Source organism: Apodemus sylvaticus, chromosome 9 (genome assembly GCF_947179515.1).
Source record: "Apodemus sylvaticus chromosome 9, mApoSyl1.1, whole genome shotgun sequence".
Taxonomy (NCBI): Eukaryota; Metazoa; Chordata; class Mammalia; order Rodentia; family Muridae; genus Apodemus; species Apodemus sylvaticus.
Window position 1 is genome coordinate 10,515,598 of NC_067480.1, and position 14,134 is coordinate 10,529,731.

Genomic DNA, 14,134 nt, shown 5'->3' on the forward strand with positions numbered 1-14,134 from the left:
ACTGGCTTAGGGGAGGCCCATAAATGTGATGGAGGCTAAGACATTCTTTTAGAGGTCCAGTGAGTACCAGGTGTTTGACTAAACTAGGAAGCAAAACACAGGCATTAACTATAATTAATATAAATCATGTGATGCTGAGGATTGATCTAGACCTTTCCATTCTAAGCTGACACACTATCACTGAGCCTCATTTTACCTCAGATGTGACTCTGGTGTTTCAGTAGCACTTGTAAAATGCCAAAGAATGAAACCATGTGCCATTAACTCTTTTCTTTCTTTTTTCAGCTTAACACATTTAGAAATGACGAACTTGAATTGTTTCTTTATTAGGCAGTGTTGAGATCTAGCAGCTGATGCCCAAGTTGTCATTATGGGTGTGTAATTAGTGCTTGTCTCTAACAGTGACTTTATTTTTGTGACCTTACTACTTTACAAAAGTAAGGGTGGAAAATTTTCATTTACAATAAATTTAGAAAACTTTTGCCCTATGAATGTGACTCATGACTGAAGTTGGTTCAGAATTTCATTAACTGTGTCTTCCTTTCTTCTAAAGTAAATCTGTCTCTGAACCCAATACGAGGAGACGGATGAGAGAAGCCTGTAAGCATCTGTGTGCACTGCAGCCTTGCCTCAGCCTGCTTGACTCTGTGTACCCACCATTTGCTCGCCCTTCCTTGCACTTAGCAGGGACTGTGGGGATTTCACAATTGAAGAGAAGCCGAGTTTAGTCCCTGCTGTGTGGAAAGGGACAGGGCTGCTCTACACTCCAGCTGTAAGGGCTGCTCCTCGTTCTTCCAAGCTCTAGAAACCTTACTGGAGTAAAGGGAAGAACCATGTGAAAAGAAAGGCCTAGAACAAGTCAGTTATGGCTGCACTGCCTGACTCGCATGTCGGCAAAGATCCAGTTAGCAAACCACATTCTGCAGCAGGAGACTGTGCTCACAATTATGGTGAAGAACCCCAAATTCTTACCACACATCAAAATGCTGATAGCTTACAGACAGCTTTCTACTTCTTCTTCCTCCTCCTCCTCTTCCTCCTCCTCTTCTCCTCTTCTCCTCCTCCTTTTTAAGTAATGTTCTCCATTTTAAGAAAAAAATAAAGAGAATTAATTCTGTTCCTTGTTCTCGAATGACTGCCAATTGTATGTCTTGATGATGTTGGTTTTACTGTTTACTGTTTATATACTAGAGAAGTCTGTTTTTATGCTTAGAAACACATGTAGCACCAGATCTCCATAGCCTGGGTTTGATAAAGTTAGAAGACTGGAGAACTGATTCCTAGAGTAAGAAGTCATCCTTAAAGTATTTGATGTTTTAGTTCTATCCCCTTTTATTTGACTTAATTGTCAGTTAATGAGCAGAATGCTTTATAATGACACAAGGAAGTCAGTTTCAGGATAGGATTTGAGATTTCTAGAGCTGTCATCCTGATTACTGATTTAGTAATGAAGTTGAATACACTTTATCTACTGCTGCCTTGAGCAGCATGGGTGGTGGAACTGGGTCCTGATGGCAGCAGCCCGTGCTGGACTTCAATTGCGGAAACAAGTTCTTTACTAATTGAAAATGTGAAGCACCATGCGCACACTGGAGGAGGAGGGAACCATCCCTGGGTGTGCGGAGAGCAGAGGCGCCTCTGCTTAGTTGGCCTCCAAGGGTGTGTGCTCCAAGTATGTGTGCTCCAAGGGTCTGTGCTCCAAGGGTGTGTGCTCCAAGGGTCTGTGCTCCAAGGGTCTGTGCTCCAAGGGTGTGTGCTCCAAGGGTGTGTGCTCCAAGGGTGTGTGCTCCGAGGGTGTGTGCTCCAAGGGTGTGTGCTGACGGAGGCTAGGTGCGGTTCTGGGTATCAGTTTAATACCTTGTACTCACTATGATTTCTAAGCTAATGATTGCACCAAACTAGCTTAGTTACACACACACACACACACACACACACACACACACACACACACTTTATACAGTTACATGTTAAATTTGGAAGTATAAATATTTTTTATGTACTAATGACTCCTAAATTTATTGAATGTGTTGTTTGTTTTATATCTAGGCATTCAGACATTGAAATCAAATGTTTCTATTCCTTCCTTCAAACTGCCTTTTAAAAATACAGTATTTTTATTTTTTGAGTTTCATATGCTTTACTTTTTAAAATATTTTTTGAGATTACAGCATAGTCACCTCATTTCCCTCTTTTCAATTCCTCCCACATGCACTTCCTTTTGCTCTTTCAAGTTCATGGCCTCATTATTACCCTTACTGTTCTTGTCACCCCGTTGTGGTCGTCGTCGTGTCACTGTTCTTCATTCACTTTGCATGCCACCTGTCGTTCCCCTCCCTCTTATCAGTCTTTCTCTGCTTCCATTTAAAATTTTCTTAAAAAGTTTTTATTGATTCTTTGTGAGTTTCACATCATGTACCCCAGTTCTGCTCATCTCCCCTTTTCTATCCACACTTTGCTCTTGGAACCCCTCTACCCAAAATAAAACACACACACACACACACACACACACACACACACACACATACACACACACAGACACACCCCAAAAAACCCCAAAGCGCAAGAAGCATCTCATCGTGGAGGCTGTTATACGGCAGTGTGCATGCCCCTCTGTGCACACACCTTCGCTTGCAGATGTTCACTGCAGTGCCATGGGTCTGGTTTGAGATCTTCGGCTGCTGTGACAACCTCAGTGTTGAGTCCTCATTAGGACTTTTCCTGATTAAACACTGTTATAGCCCTCGTATTCCATGATTCCTAGGTAATGTTTGAGTTTCTCATTTTATATTTAAATACAGACCTGGACATACTAATCACTGACTAAGTTTGGCCTTTTGGTGTGAATGGCAACAGGTTACTTTCTTTTGAAGAATGCAGTATTAAACTGAAAAGTGGTTACTGAATTCTGTATTGTGACTTAGGGTTCTTTTAAACGTCTTGCCATGTATCTGAAAATGGAGTGAGGCATTGCGGAGATGCTGGTGGAAAGGCTCTGTTTACTCAAATCCTTTGGGATTTGTATAACCCAAGACTACCTGTGAATTATAAGGAAAGCAAGTTTAATTAAAATGTCACTTTCTCCAGATGTAATTATCTGTTTCAGACTCTGTGGGATTATTTCAGGTAGCTTTTACTGAAACACTGGAGGGCACTGTTACAATGTTCCCTAGCAAGCACTAAATGGGATGGATGTGGCAGGGCTGTTTGTGGAGTTCTGACTGAAAATGCCAAGCCTGTAGAGATGCCGGGGCTGTGTCTTGTGACAGTGTGCTGGGGGTAGCACCCTGCAGCCAGCCCTGCATGCTGTCAGAGTTTTGCAGGTGTTGGTCAGAGTGCTCTTCAGTAAGGCCCTGTGCTCACACACCGGTCAGGGGCTGCCAGCCCATAGACACCATGAGCTTTGGTGTGTCAGGTACTTGTCTGTGCTCTCTTGCGTGCTCTGCTTGTGAGTCAGGGCACACCTGTTAGCTCCACTATGGACAGTACATATCAGTCAGCGACAGCACTGGTGGCCTGGTGCCATCCTCTGGCCCACCTTGCACTAGGTGGACCTGGATGTGACTTCTCAGAGTTCAAGAGCCAGCCAAAGTCAGGAGTTTATTACCTATAGTTCTGCCTGGCATTGTACTTTCATGCTGTAGGTTAGTTCTTCAGGCAGTCTTAGGAGTTTTACAAGTCTGTAACATAGTTTGGATTTGCTAACATCTTTCTCTGCAATATTCACTTTTTCAGAGTTGCTTTAAACCTTTGTGACCCTCAGTGTCTTCCTTGAGACAGGAACTGAGCTGTACAAACAACTGGGTTCTCTCTCTCTCTCTCTCTCTCTCTCTCTCTCTCTCTCTCTCTCTCTCTCTCTCTCTCTGTAGCTTTTTAAAATGTGTATGCTCAATATCTTCCATTTGAAAAAGATTTATTTTTATAAAATGTTTGGAGAAATTTACCTTCTTAACCATTTAAAAACACATAATTCTTTGGCATTAAGTATATTCATTTAATGTATCCAACCTTGGCCTTTCTTCAAGCATGTGGTTTGAAGGGAGCCTAAGTGCAATAGCCTGTGTACAGTCATCATCCACTGGTTTGTGATGAATAACCACGAGAGAAGAAAAGGATGCACCCCACCTCACTTCTACAGTTCTGGAGTCTACGTGTGTCTCTGTGTAACTGGAGCTGCTTTTCTTTACAGAGCTTGGGTTCAGTCAGATATACTTATCCAGCTTTTAGCAGGATAGGACTGATATTCCTGCTTTCGTGCTGGCCATCACAAGGAGCTGATCTTAGCTCTAGGAGACCAACATTACCGCTGACCTCTTTAAGGACAACAGAAGTCTCTCTCTCCTCAGTGTCCTTAGTACATGCTCTAGCGAGCAGCTCAGTCCTGCCTAGAGTACTCTCCTTTTGATTGACTTGGCCTCTGTTGATGAATGCGGACTGTGATTACAGCTGCAAACCCTGCCCCTTTGCTCTGTAAGGAGAATCCCCGTCTGTTGATAGTTCCTGCCCAAACGTGAGAGCAGAGACTTTACTAGGCATTGGGGTTAGAACTGTGTTTCCTGCACCTGTCTGTTTCTGAGTGTGCCTGTGACAGTGAGAGGACGGGGCCAGATCCTCTTTGTTGTCCATGGAGTCTTCTAAACCATTACTAAAACTTCCTTAAAACATAATAAGAAGTCTACTTAAGACAACACTGGGACTTTGAGTTTCGTCCCTTTGGCATTACTGTCCTCTCTGATTTTATCACAGTCTTCTGATGTCTACTTGTCATGAGGGCATTGTCCCTTCTCCACAGTCTAGCACTTGGCTCCTAGTGTATTGCTGTAGGCTCTGCTGATTCCTGCCCACATGGAGGGGTGTCAGGTGGAGGGATCAGGAGGGGGGCAAGCATGGTAGGAATATAGTCAGAGCCCTTCCGATTCTTACTGAATCTCAATTACTTGTATGGTATTTTATATCACGTTTGTTTGTTTGTTTGTTTGTTTTTCTTTTCAGTTCTGCTAGGGGCTTGCAAACATTTTGTTTCCTTTCCTCCCAGCAGTGTAACCTGCAGAGCGGTAAGGATCAAAGATCATGGAGTTAGGACTTTCCCATGGGCTCTGTGCATGGTGTGTTGGTTACTGTTTTTATAGTACGGATTCCCTAGGAGACAAGGACACTAGAGAAACTAGGTGACATTGACTGGAGATGTTTACTGAGCCTACAGGATTTTTGTTGTTATTGATGTTCTTGTTTTGTCTGTCAATCAGGGCCTTAGTATACAGTCCTGGCTGGTCTCTGGCTCACAGAGCTGCCTGCCTCTGCCTCCCCTGTGCTGGGATTAAACTGCTCTGTTCACACCATATTTGGCCCCGTGTGGTTTTACCAAGTGTGAGGCTCTTCTTTAGCGGTGTGCTCTGCTTCGTGAGGAACTTACCCTCTGCCACGTAGACAGACTGGGAACGGTCAGAATTCCTTTCTTCTTGCCTGGTCTTGCCTGCTTTCAGAGTTTTGGTTTTCCCAGATTTGGTGCTGTGATGGATTTGATGTCATTGAACATCTGACCAGGTAGGCCCAGACAGGGCTTCCTAAGAGTCTCTGTCCACACATTAGCCAGTGTAGCCTCAGAAGGAGCTGCTGCAGAAACCTCCTGCCTCTAGCATGTGCCTGCGTTGCCCATCTTCCTGTACTCACCCCTGTCATCGACCTCTTCTTCCCACAGTTGTGCAGCACACTTCAGAGAGCAGAGAGTCACGGTGCCTCCACTCTGTGTGTGGCTTCTGCCTTGTGGTCTGAGATCTAAGGCAGGCCTTCGAAGCTGCCCAGCTGATTCCTCCCCAACTCTTTCATGAACATTGATCCTCTAGTGCTGTGGCTAGTAAGGTAGCCACCACCTGCACACAGATGTAAAGTCAAATAGGAATGAATTGGAGGCTTGGCACCCTGGCCATGTTTGAGTTGCCCAGTCCTTGACCATACCCAGGTATTACCTGGATTTTAGTGTTTCCTTCTTGGGCCATTTAAATGGAGTTGTCTTAGGTGAGAGTTGTCTGCTCTGAGGCCTTTGACATTTGGCTCAAGCCTACAGTTCTGCTTCCCACAGGGATAACCTCCAAGGAAGGATTTGATCATGGTCTAGAGAAGACAACTGGTCCCAGAAGGGCTCCTTCAGGTCAATATAAATGCAGTGTCCTAGTTTCTAAGTCCTGCTATAACAACCTTTCACACACTTAGGTAACACTGCCCAAGTTCATTATCCCCTTGTTAAATTAGATGTCTGTCTGTCTGTTATAGGTGCTTCCAGCGCAAGGCCAAGGCATGGGCTGGATTGTGTGTCTTTGGGAGAGCTGAAGGACAGAGTCTGGTTCTTGTTTTTCCTTTAGGCATTTGAGAAAATTAAGCTTGTAGGTTTTCATCCTTCTTTCTTACTGGCTGACAGCCCTCACAGTCTGTGGCTCCGGGTCCCCTTTCCATTTCCCCCATTTCAGAGAGGCAGGTTGGCTCTTTGATGACTGAGATGACTGTTGTGGGTTCTGTCACATCTCTCTGACAAGCTGAGTAAGATTCTCCACTTACAAGATGCTCATGGATGATGTTGGAGCTGCTTGAATAGTCTGCAGTCGGATCAGCCTCAGATGACATCTGCAGCATCACTCCTGGTGGCATATTAAAGTATACTCACATTTGCAAGGTGGCAGAGTGTATTTAGACCAACACATGCTTCCAGAATAATTCTTGTGTCTGTTACTAAGCAAAAATTGCTTACATGGAAATATACCATATTTGAAGAGGGTAATTAATGTTATCTTTACATAAATGTTAGTAATTTGCCTTTGGAGACAAAACATTACGGATCATCAGAAAAGGAATGAGAGAAATGAAGAAGTAGGTCGGGGTGTTGCAATAAAGCATGTTGTCCCCACTGGGCCCATTTGGGGAATACGAGTGGATGTCACTACGACAGCTATGAAGTACTTAGGTTCGCTTCACAGATTAAAATGAGAGAACTTGTACAAAGCTGACATTTTAGTTTTGAAGATAAATACCTGAAATTGAACCACGTAGGGACTCACTGGCCATAGGTACTTCCTGTCACGTGCTCAACCACTCTCTATGTATTACACAACAAGTCACTACTTCTTTACTGTAATGGTGCTTCAGGAAAACATTTTTTTTTTTAATGTTTGTTGCCTGCTCATATGTTCCTCATTGATTTCCACACTTATCTAAAATTTTCTGTGTAAAATACTTTGACAGCTATTTAATTGAAAGACTAGATTATCTCATGCACATAAAATATTGTACAGCAGTGCTACTCCTACTGTGATAGATTCTGGTATGATTTTGAGATTTAAGTTGGCACTTTTTTTTTTTTTTAATCTTCTTTTGTTTCTGTCATCAGCTAAGGAATCTGTCCAGCTTAGACCTCCGTCACATTACTGAACTGGATAACGAAACCGTGATGGAAATCGTCAAGAGGTGCAAAAATCTCAGCTCTCTGAATCTCTGCCTGAACTGGATCATAAATGACAGGTAACCACCGTAACGGCTTAGTCAGGTGTCCTGAGAAGACCATAGCAGTCCTGAGAGCCACTGGGCTAGGACAGATCCGCACTAAATCAAATCGGCTGCAGCCCTGTGTGGGGAAGGAAGCATCTAGACGGACGGACTCTTGAGGGCGCCTGCCACTTCCAGATGCAGTACCCTTTTCATGTCCTTTGTTACTGGTGTTTGTTGGAACAACTACAACAGTAGCATTTTAATTCCTTCCTTGTTACTTCTGAAGCATATATTGTTTGTCTTTTTTTAAGGTTTTGAAAATTTTGCAGTTAATTCTGGTTTATCTTACCAGTGATTCTGAGGAATTACTACAAACATTTTGCATTTAAGACCTTTTCTTAATGATGATGATCTCATTTCTCACACATTTAAGTGGTTTTTTTTAAATAGACTCACATGATTAGCAGTTTAATACATAATATTGAATATACAAAATGGGGATCTTTTTAAAGTAATGATAAGCCCATTTTTTCTCTGAAATATTACACTGAGTTAGAAGAAGATAGGGTACACCTCTTGCAAGTAGACTTTCAAAACACAGGTAAGTGCACAGTGCTCCCCCCAATTGCCCAGGAGGCAGGGGTGAGGACTTTGCTCCTGAGACAGCAGAGGAGAGATGAGAGCCTGGCCTATCAACTTCTCAGAACTGTTTTGAAAGATTGGCCACTACAGAGAGTTTGCTTTGAAAATGAAACATACTGTTCTATCTAAAGTTAATGACTGTTTAGATATAAATATTTTATAAGCAGGAGAAATAATATATTAAGCTTACCCCAATAATGCTTTAAACCTATGGCTCCCTCTTCTTATTTTTTAAATTTCTTTTTTATGTTTTGAAAACAGTGGTATAGATTACATTTTTTCCAAATTATAATGAGTTGTAATGATCAATAGATTGCCCTAAATTGTTCTTCGAGTTATATAATGGTCTTTGTGTAAGTCTTAGTAAAATTTTTGTAGTAATTTTTCTATCATTTATTTTCAAATTTAAACCAATCCATAAAACTTGTAATTTAATATATTTATGGTGTCCCATGTAAAGCTTCAATGCATATTTAAATGATGTAATATCTGAATTAGGCTAAGCAAATCCATCTCCTGAAGCATTTATCCATTTGTGATTTTTTTTTTTGAAAAGGCAAAAACTCAGTGTTCAAAATCCACTCTTCTTGTCATTTAAAAACATATAGTATGATATAATTGTCTGTAGTCGGTGTCTTGAATGTCTTACTCCTGTCTAAGTTATGGCAAGCTACCAGGATTCTCTCAATTTCCAGAAGACCAGTTCTTGCATCTTCCTCGAATGACAGAGATCATGTCATACTTGCCAACAAATATGTTATGCACGGATGTCCTTTGACTTCCCCGGGTCATTGGATACGGGCACAGTAGTAGGCCTGTGGTAGTCCCTAATGGAGTTTGTCAGGACCCTGTATACTGCTTGCTATATTGTTGAACTAACTCGTACACTATCCGTGCACAGAGGATCTGTGTTTTCTGTGAGTTTATGAGCAATTATCTTAGTTTCCAATTTTTCCTCTTGTCTTAAAAGGTGCTCTTACTAAGTGGGTATCATGGGACTTATTGTACCCCACTGCAGCTGAGTTGTGCTACTTTGTGGGTTCCTTTTTCATCTGCCCCCCCATAGATGGGGGGGGTAGATATCCTTAAATCTAATTTCTTTCTTTTTGATTCTTCTTTGCCTGTCGCTGGTGTTTGCTTCTTCTCGGTTCTTCTTTATGTCACCCTTTATCCCATGGTTTTACCCCACCACTAAACAGGAAAGAGTTAGAGACCCCTGGATCTGATTTCTTTCTTTCTTGTGTCTTCTTTGAGCAAAACTACTAACGATCCACAACCAACCCCTGTGAATTAGTAACAACCACCTACCCCACCTCTTGGCCCTAGCATTTATATACCCCGTGGAAAGGTCTCATAATTCTGAATATCACACAATCAAGTCTCAAATCCATACGTCTGCTGGACCATGAAATGACTCACACATAGGATTAAAACAAAAACACATTCTTACAATATTTCTGTATTGTTTTCAATGATCCAAAATCCTAGAAATCTCACATCCCACTGAAAGAGATCTCTCAACCCTGCTTAGTACTGCGGTCAGCTTGCACTGACCATAGTGTGCTTGGCCATTAATGAGCGTACGCATCTGCCTTTTTAAAAAGGTCTACTATCTACTTGAAAAATGAGGCCATGCATTTCGGATACTTACACATGCAGTCTGTAAACATTTTCTTCCATTCTATGAATTTCTCTTCATTCTGGTGTTTTCTTTGCTATGTGGAAGTCTTGCAGTTTGATGTCATCTTCTTGGTCTATTTCTGCTTGTGTTTCCGACATTTTCAGAGTCTGCCCAAGTACGTCCTAAGGTGATGTTACGAGGAACTTTCCTTTTATGTGTGTTTCATAGGGTTTTTTTTTTTCTCTCTTACATTTTTACTGAAGCAGAAATGTCTTGAAAAAGTACTTTTTTTTTTCAAATTTTCTTTAAAAGTCCTTTGCAATTAAAATTTGTTAAAATGTATTTACTGTTTTTGGTAATATTTATTTACAAAGTAAGCCAAATATTCAAGGAAAATTGATTGACATCAATTTAAAAATTCAATTTACTGATTTTTAAAACTCTCTTTATAAGTCTAATGGACTTTTAAAAATTATAAAGAATCAAAGTTTGTTAAGATGTATTTATTGTTTTTGTTAACAATTGGTTTACAAAGTAAACCACATATTTAAAGAAAATTGAATGATATAAATTTAAAAATTAAAGTGTCTCCATAACTAGAATTTTACTTGACAATTATATGACAACTTAACATACTCTAATAGCTTTTCATGGCAAGTAATAGTAAAGTATATAAACATCTTGTATTTCTTACTGCTTTATGTTCAGACAAGTTTCTTAGGAGGATATTAAGTTAGAAGAGAGCAGAGTCATCCCGCAGCAGAGAGGTCATAGTCTGGTTTTCTGTACACATGACCTAAGAGCCATCAATACCTAGAGAATCAGAAATGTAATCATTAATCATAATGCTGCAACTGGTAAGTACTGTGGGATGTGCGCATGATTGAGGATCATCTCCCATGTGAACACTTTGTGTTTATAACGTCTATGCTCAGTGATCGTAATCTTCTCGCTCTTCAAACACTCGCTCAGCTGAAACCCGGGACTAAAGATGGGGACGCGGACGGCCGTTCCTTTGCCCTTTATTTCCTTTTCTGGCTCTGTGGACTCAACTTCTGGTCTCTATAATTTTCTTTTTGTACTTATCTGTAATGGTTATTTAGTGTTTGATTCTAAATATAATAAGTACCGTGGAGATTTATTTCCAAGGAATGAAAGTGAATTTTTATGTTTTTAATGGAAAAGTTTGGATTAATTGAGAAAACATGCATTTTAATGAGTTGAGCAGCAGAGTTTTGGAGATCAGACTCTTTTAGTTTTAATTACACTCCTTGCACTTACCCTGTGTACTGTAATAGAAGTTTCAGACATTAAAACCCACTTTGCAGTATCATCTAAATTACTCATCTCATTGTTCCTGCCATGCTGTATCACTAAGCTAAGTTATATTTGTAATTATATTGGTATAAATCTAGGACTTCCCATCAGACTTAATTATGACTTCAGCACTTAGCCGAGATGGGTTAGCAACCTCTCATAGCTAGTGCGCTGGAATGCACTAATGCATTTAGCCTATTAATTAGCTTGGTTCTATGTTTGCTCATTAGTACTGTCCCTCTGTAAATCAGGAAGTGGTGCTAAGTCCTTGGTACTGTGTCTCAGGGTACAGGTTGCTGAGTCCCTGCTACTGTAGGGTTGGTCTTCTAGGTGACTAGACAGGTAATGCTAATCATGAGTTTGGTAAGGCTGGAGGGAGGAGCTGACTCTGACCGCCCCGTGATGTAACTGGTAAGGGGGGGGTGTTCCCCGCACTCTGCCTTAAGCCTGCACATCAGACTATTCCCATGACATTTAGATCATTTGTTGAACTTTTTTGACCCCCAGATGGATGTGTTTTCTGTAATTACTACTATGGAAACTTGGTGGGGACAAAATGGGTCATGAGTCAGTTTTCTGTAGATGGAGTTAATCCACTATTGACATATGGAAAATTCTTAGACTTGTGTTTATGGTAAGATCTCTCTCTGTCTCTGTCTCTCTGTCTGTTTAGAACAGCAGTTTCAACCTGTAGGTTGTGATCCCTTTGGGAGTTCACGTATCAGATATTCTGCATATCATATATTTACATTATGATTGATATGTGCAGCAAAATTGCATTTGTGAAGTGGCAATGAGATAATTTTATGATTGAGGGTCATCACAGCATGAGGGACTGTATTAAAGAATCACATCATTACACAGGTTGAGAAACACTGGTCTAGAACCTTTAGATATTATGTATAATCATATATGAAAAACCTTATTACCATTACAAAGATGTGTCTGTAAAATGCTGGTTTAATAAACTTCAGTGGTCTCTGTTTTCCTACATTTAATATTTTTGTCTGAGAAATTTCATTTTAGAACTAAACATTTAAACTGTATAGTAATTTAAGTCTGTTCTCATTATGATCCTTGTATCTGGTTTGCTTTCTGTTTGGTTGGGATTTTGTGGGGTAGAATCAAATCCAGGACTTTTTGCATGTGCTACATTGGAGTCCTACCGCTGAGCTACACCCCTAATTCTGATGGACAGCGCTCTGTAGTCTTGAAATTGATCTGTGTGACTAAGATGTGCTGTCCCTCTCTGTGTTGTCTTCTAAGAGCTCGCGCACTGGAGGATCCCCCAGTGCCCAGCGCCCAGTGCACAGTGCACAGTGCCCAGCGCCCAGCGTGGTATCTCCCTGAGTTCAGGAGGATGGGGAGCAGCCACTGACACTTCCCCTCGCTTTCAAATGCAAACACAGTCCCAGAGTTCTATGAGAGGAGAAAATGGGGCTGCTTTGTCTGTGACTTAAATTGAACATCTGGTTATTATGTCTTTTCTGTTTTCTGACTCCAGGGTTATTGGGATATTCATTTGTGTTTGGTATAAATCTTTTGTTGCTTTACAATCAGTTTCGTCTTTGGAGTTTTTCCATGATTGGCAGAGAATGCAAAAGCTGCACATTTAGCTATAAAAGGCTGATATGTAAAAAACTTGAAAGGTTCTGAGCTTCTTCCTAGCAGTATGCTTATAATAGTACCTTGTTATTGATTTTATCAGTGAGAATGAAAAGAAATTGCCATGATCTAAATAAGTTTTTTTTTGCAAAAATTACTTTTTTTTTTAATCAAGAATGTAGGTTTTTTTCAATTAAATTTTTTTTTACATAGGCCCTGAAGAAAAAGGCTAGTTTGGTTCCTCTGACCCTCATCTCTGCTAATAAATGGCCCTTTAATTTGCAACTCACTGGGCGGCTCCCGAGGCAGCATAGGGCAATCAGGTGACAGCAGGGCCCTAGGGTGGACAGAACACACGCAGTGACACCTGTCATGCAGAGAAGCCTGTTTAGTTTACAGTTTGGGAGATTGGCAGTCTGTTGTCATGAGCTTGATTTTGGGGTTGTTCTTCTAGAGGATGCATAAGAATGGCAGGAAGAGATCCCTGGGGAGACAGGAAATCAGAAAGGGTGCAGGTCAGCTGAGAACTACCATGATCTTTTTTGAGCCTTCGTCTCTTAAGGGGTCTTCATGGTGAGAGCTCAGAGGCCAACCTATGGATGATTTATATCCTTAGTCATATCCAAAACTCAGCAATGGCTGTTGGAATATTGTGTCAGTGCCATAGTTTTCTGGGTTAATCTTTTATTTCTGTAAAAGGCTTTACTGTAAAATGGGAGAGTCTTAAATCTTGGACTCTTATCGCTTCTTCCTTTTCAGGCACACAGTAAGACTTGTTTTTTTTAAATGAAGATAATTTTCATGAAAATTCTGAACTCATGTCTTCTCTTGTAAAAGTTTAAATTAGTCTTTATTTAAGCTAGCCTTTCTTTTTTTATCAGCATCTTCAGGATGAGGAATGGGGTATTGTCTTGGGTCGTTGGACATTGTCTTTATCCAACAGACACAATCCATATTTTTATCTGTCTTTCTACCCAGCCTATAAAACTGAATTCTTCTTCATTAAAATGTAGAGTGTAGAGACCAGGGTGATGGCTTCATAGTTGACATTTCTTGCTCCTCCAGAGGACCTGTGTTTGGGTCCCACCTACCTCGAATTCCACCTTCAGGGGTTCCAATGTCCTGTTCTTGCTTCTGTGGCACTTGCACAAATGTAGCATATCTTCCATATGGAATATATATGAAATTAGACTATATGAAAATTTAACATTTTAAATTTATACCTTTTATGAAAAATATATTAAACTAATGAGCTTTTTAAGATATTTCTTATTTTAAATCAAATAGCTCATTGTAAGTTGAGTCTGAAAAAGTCTTAATAGCCAATGGAGTTAATTATTTTACCTAGTTCGGTTTTTTTCTTGTTATTGCTGTCCTTTCAGACATCAGGACTTTGGCCAACAGGTAGAAGTCACCAAAGGGACAGAATTCAGCTTTACATAGATAAAGCATTTGTTTTCAATAACAGACCTCCAA

At 40.7% G+C, this 14,134-nt stretch overlaps 1 protein-coding gene across 2 annotated transcripts in view; it reads left to right on the forward strand.

The window, feature by feature from the left end:
* Fbxl17 (F-box and leucine rich repeat protein 17) overlaps window positions 1-14,134 on the forward strand; it is a 439,437-nt gene that overhangs the window by 137,922 nt on the left and 287,381 nt on the right. For both annotated transcript variants that reach the window (XM_052193248.1, XM_052193249.1), the window contains exon 6: window positions 7,376-7,506. In XM_052193248.1, coding sequence (XP_052049208.1) covers window positions 7,376-7,506 — 131 coding nt within the window. The remainder of the gene's footprint in view (window positions 1-7,375; window positions 7,507-14,134) is intronic.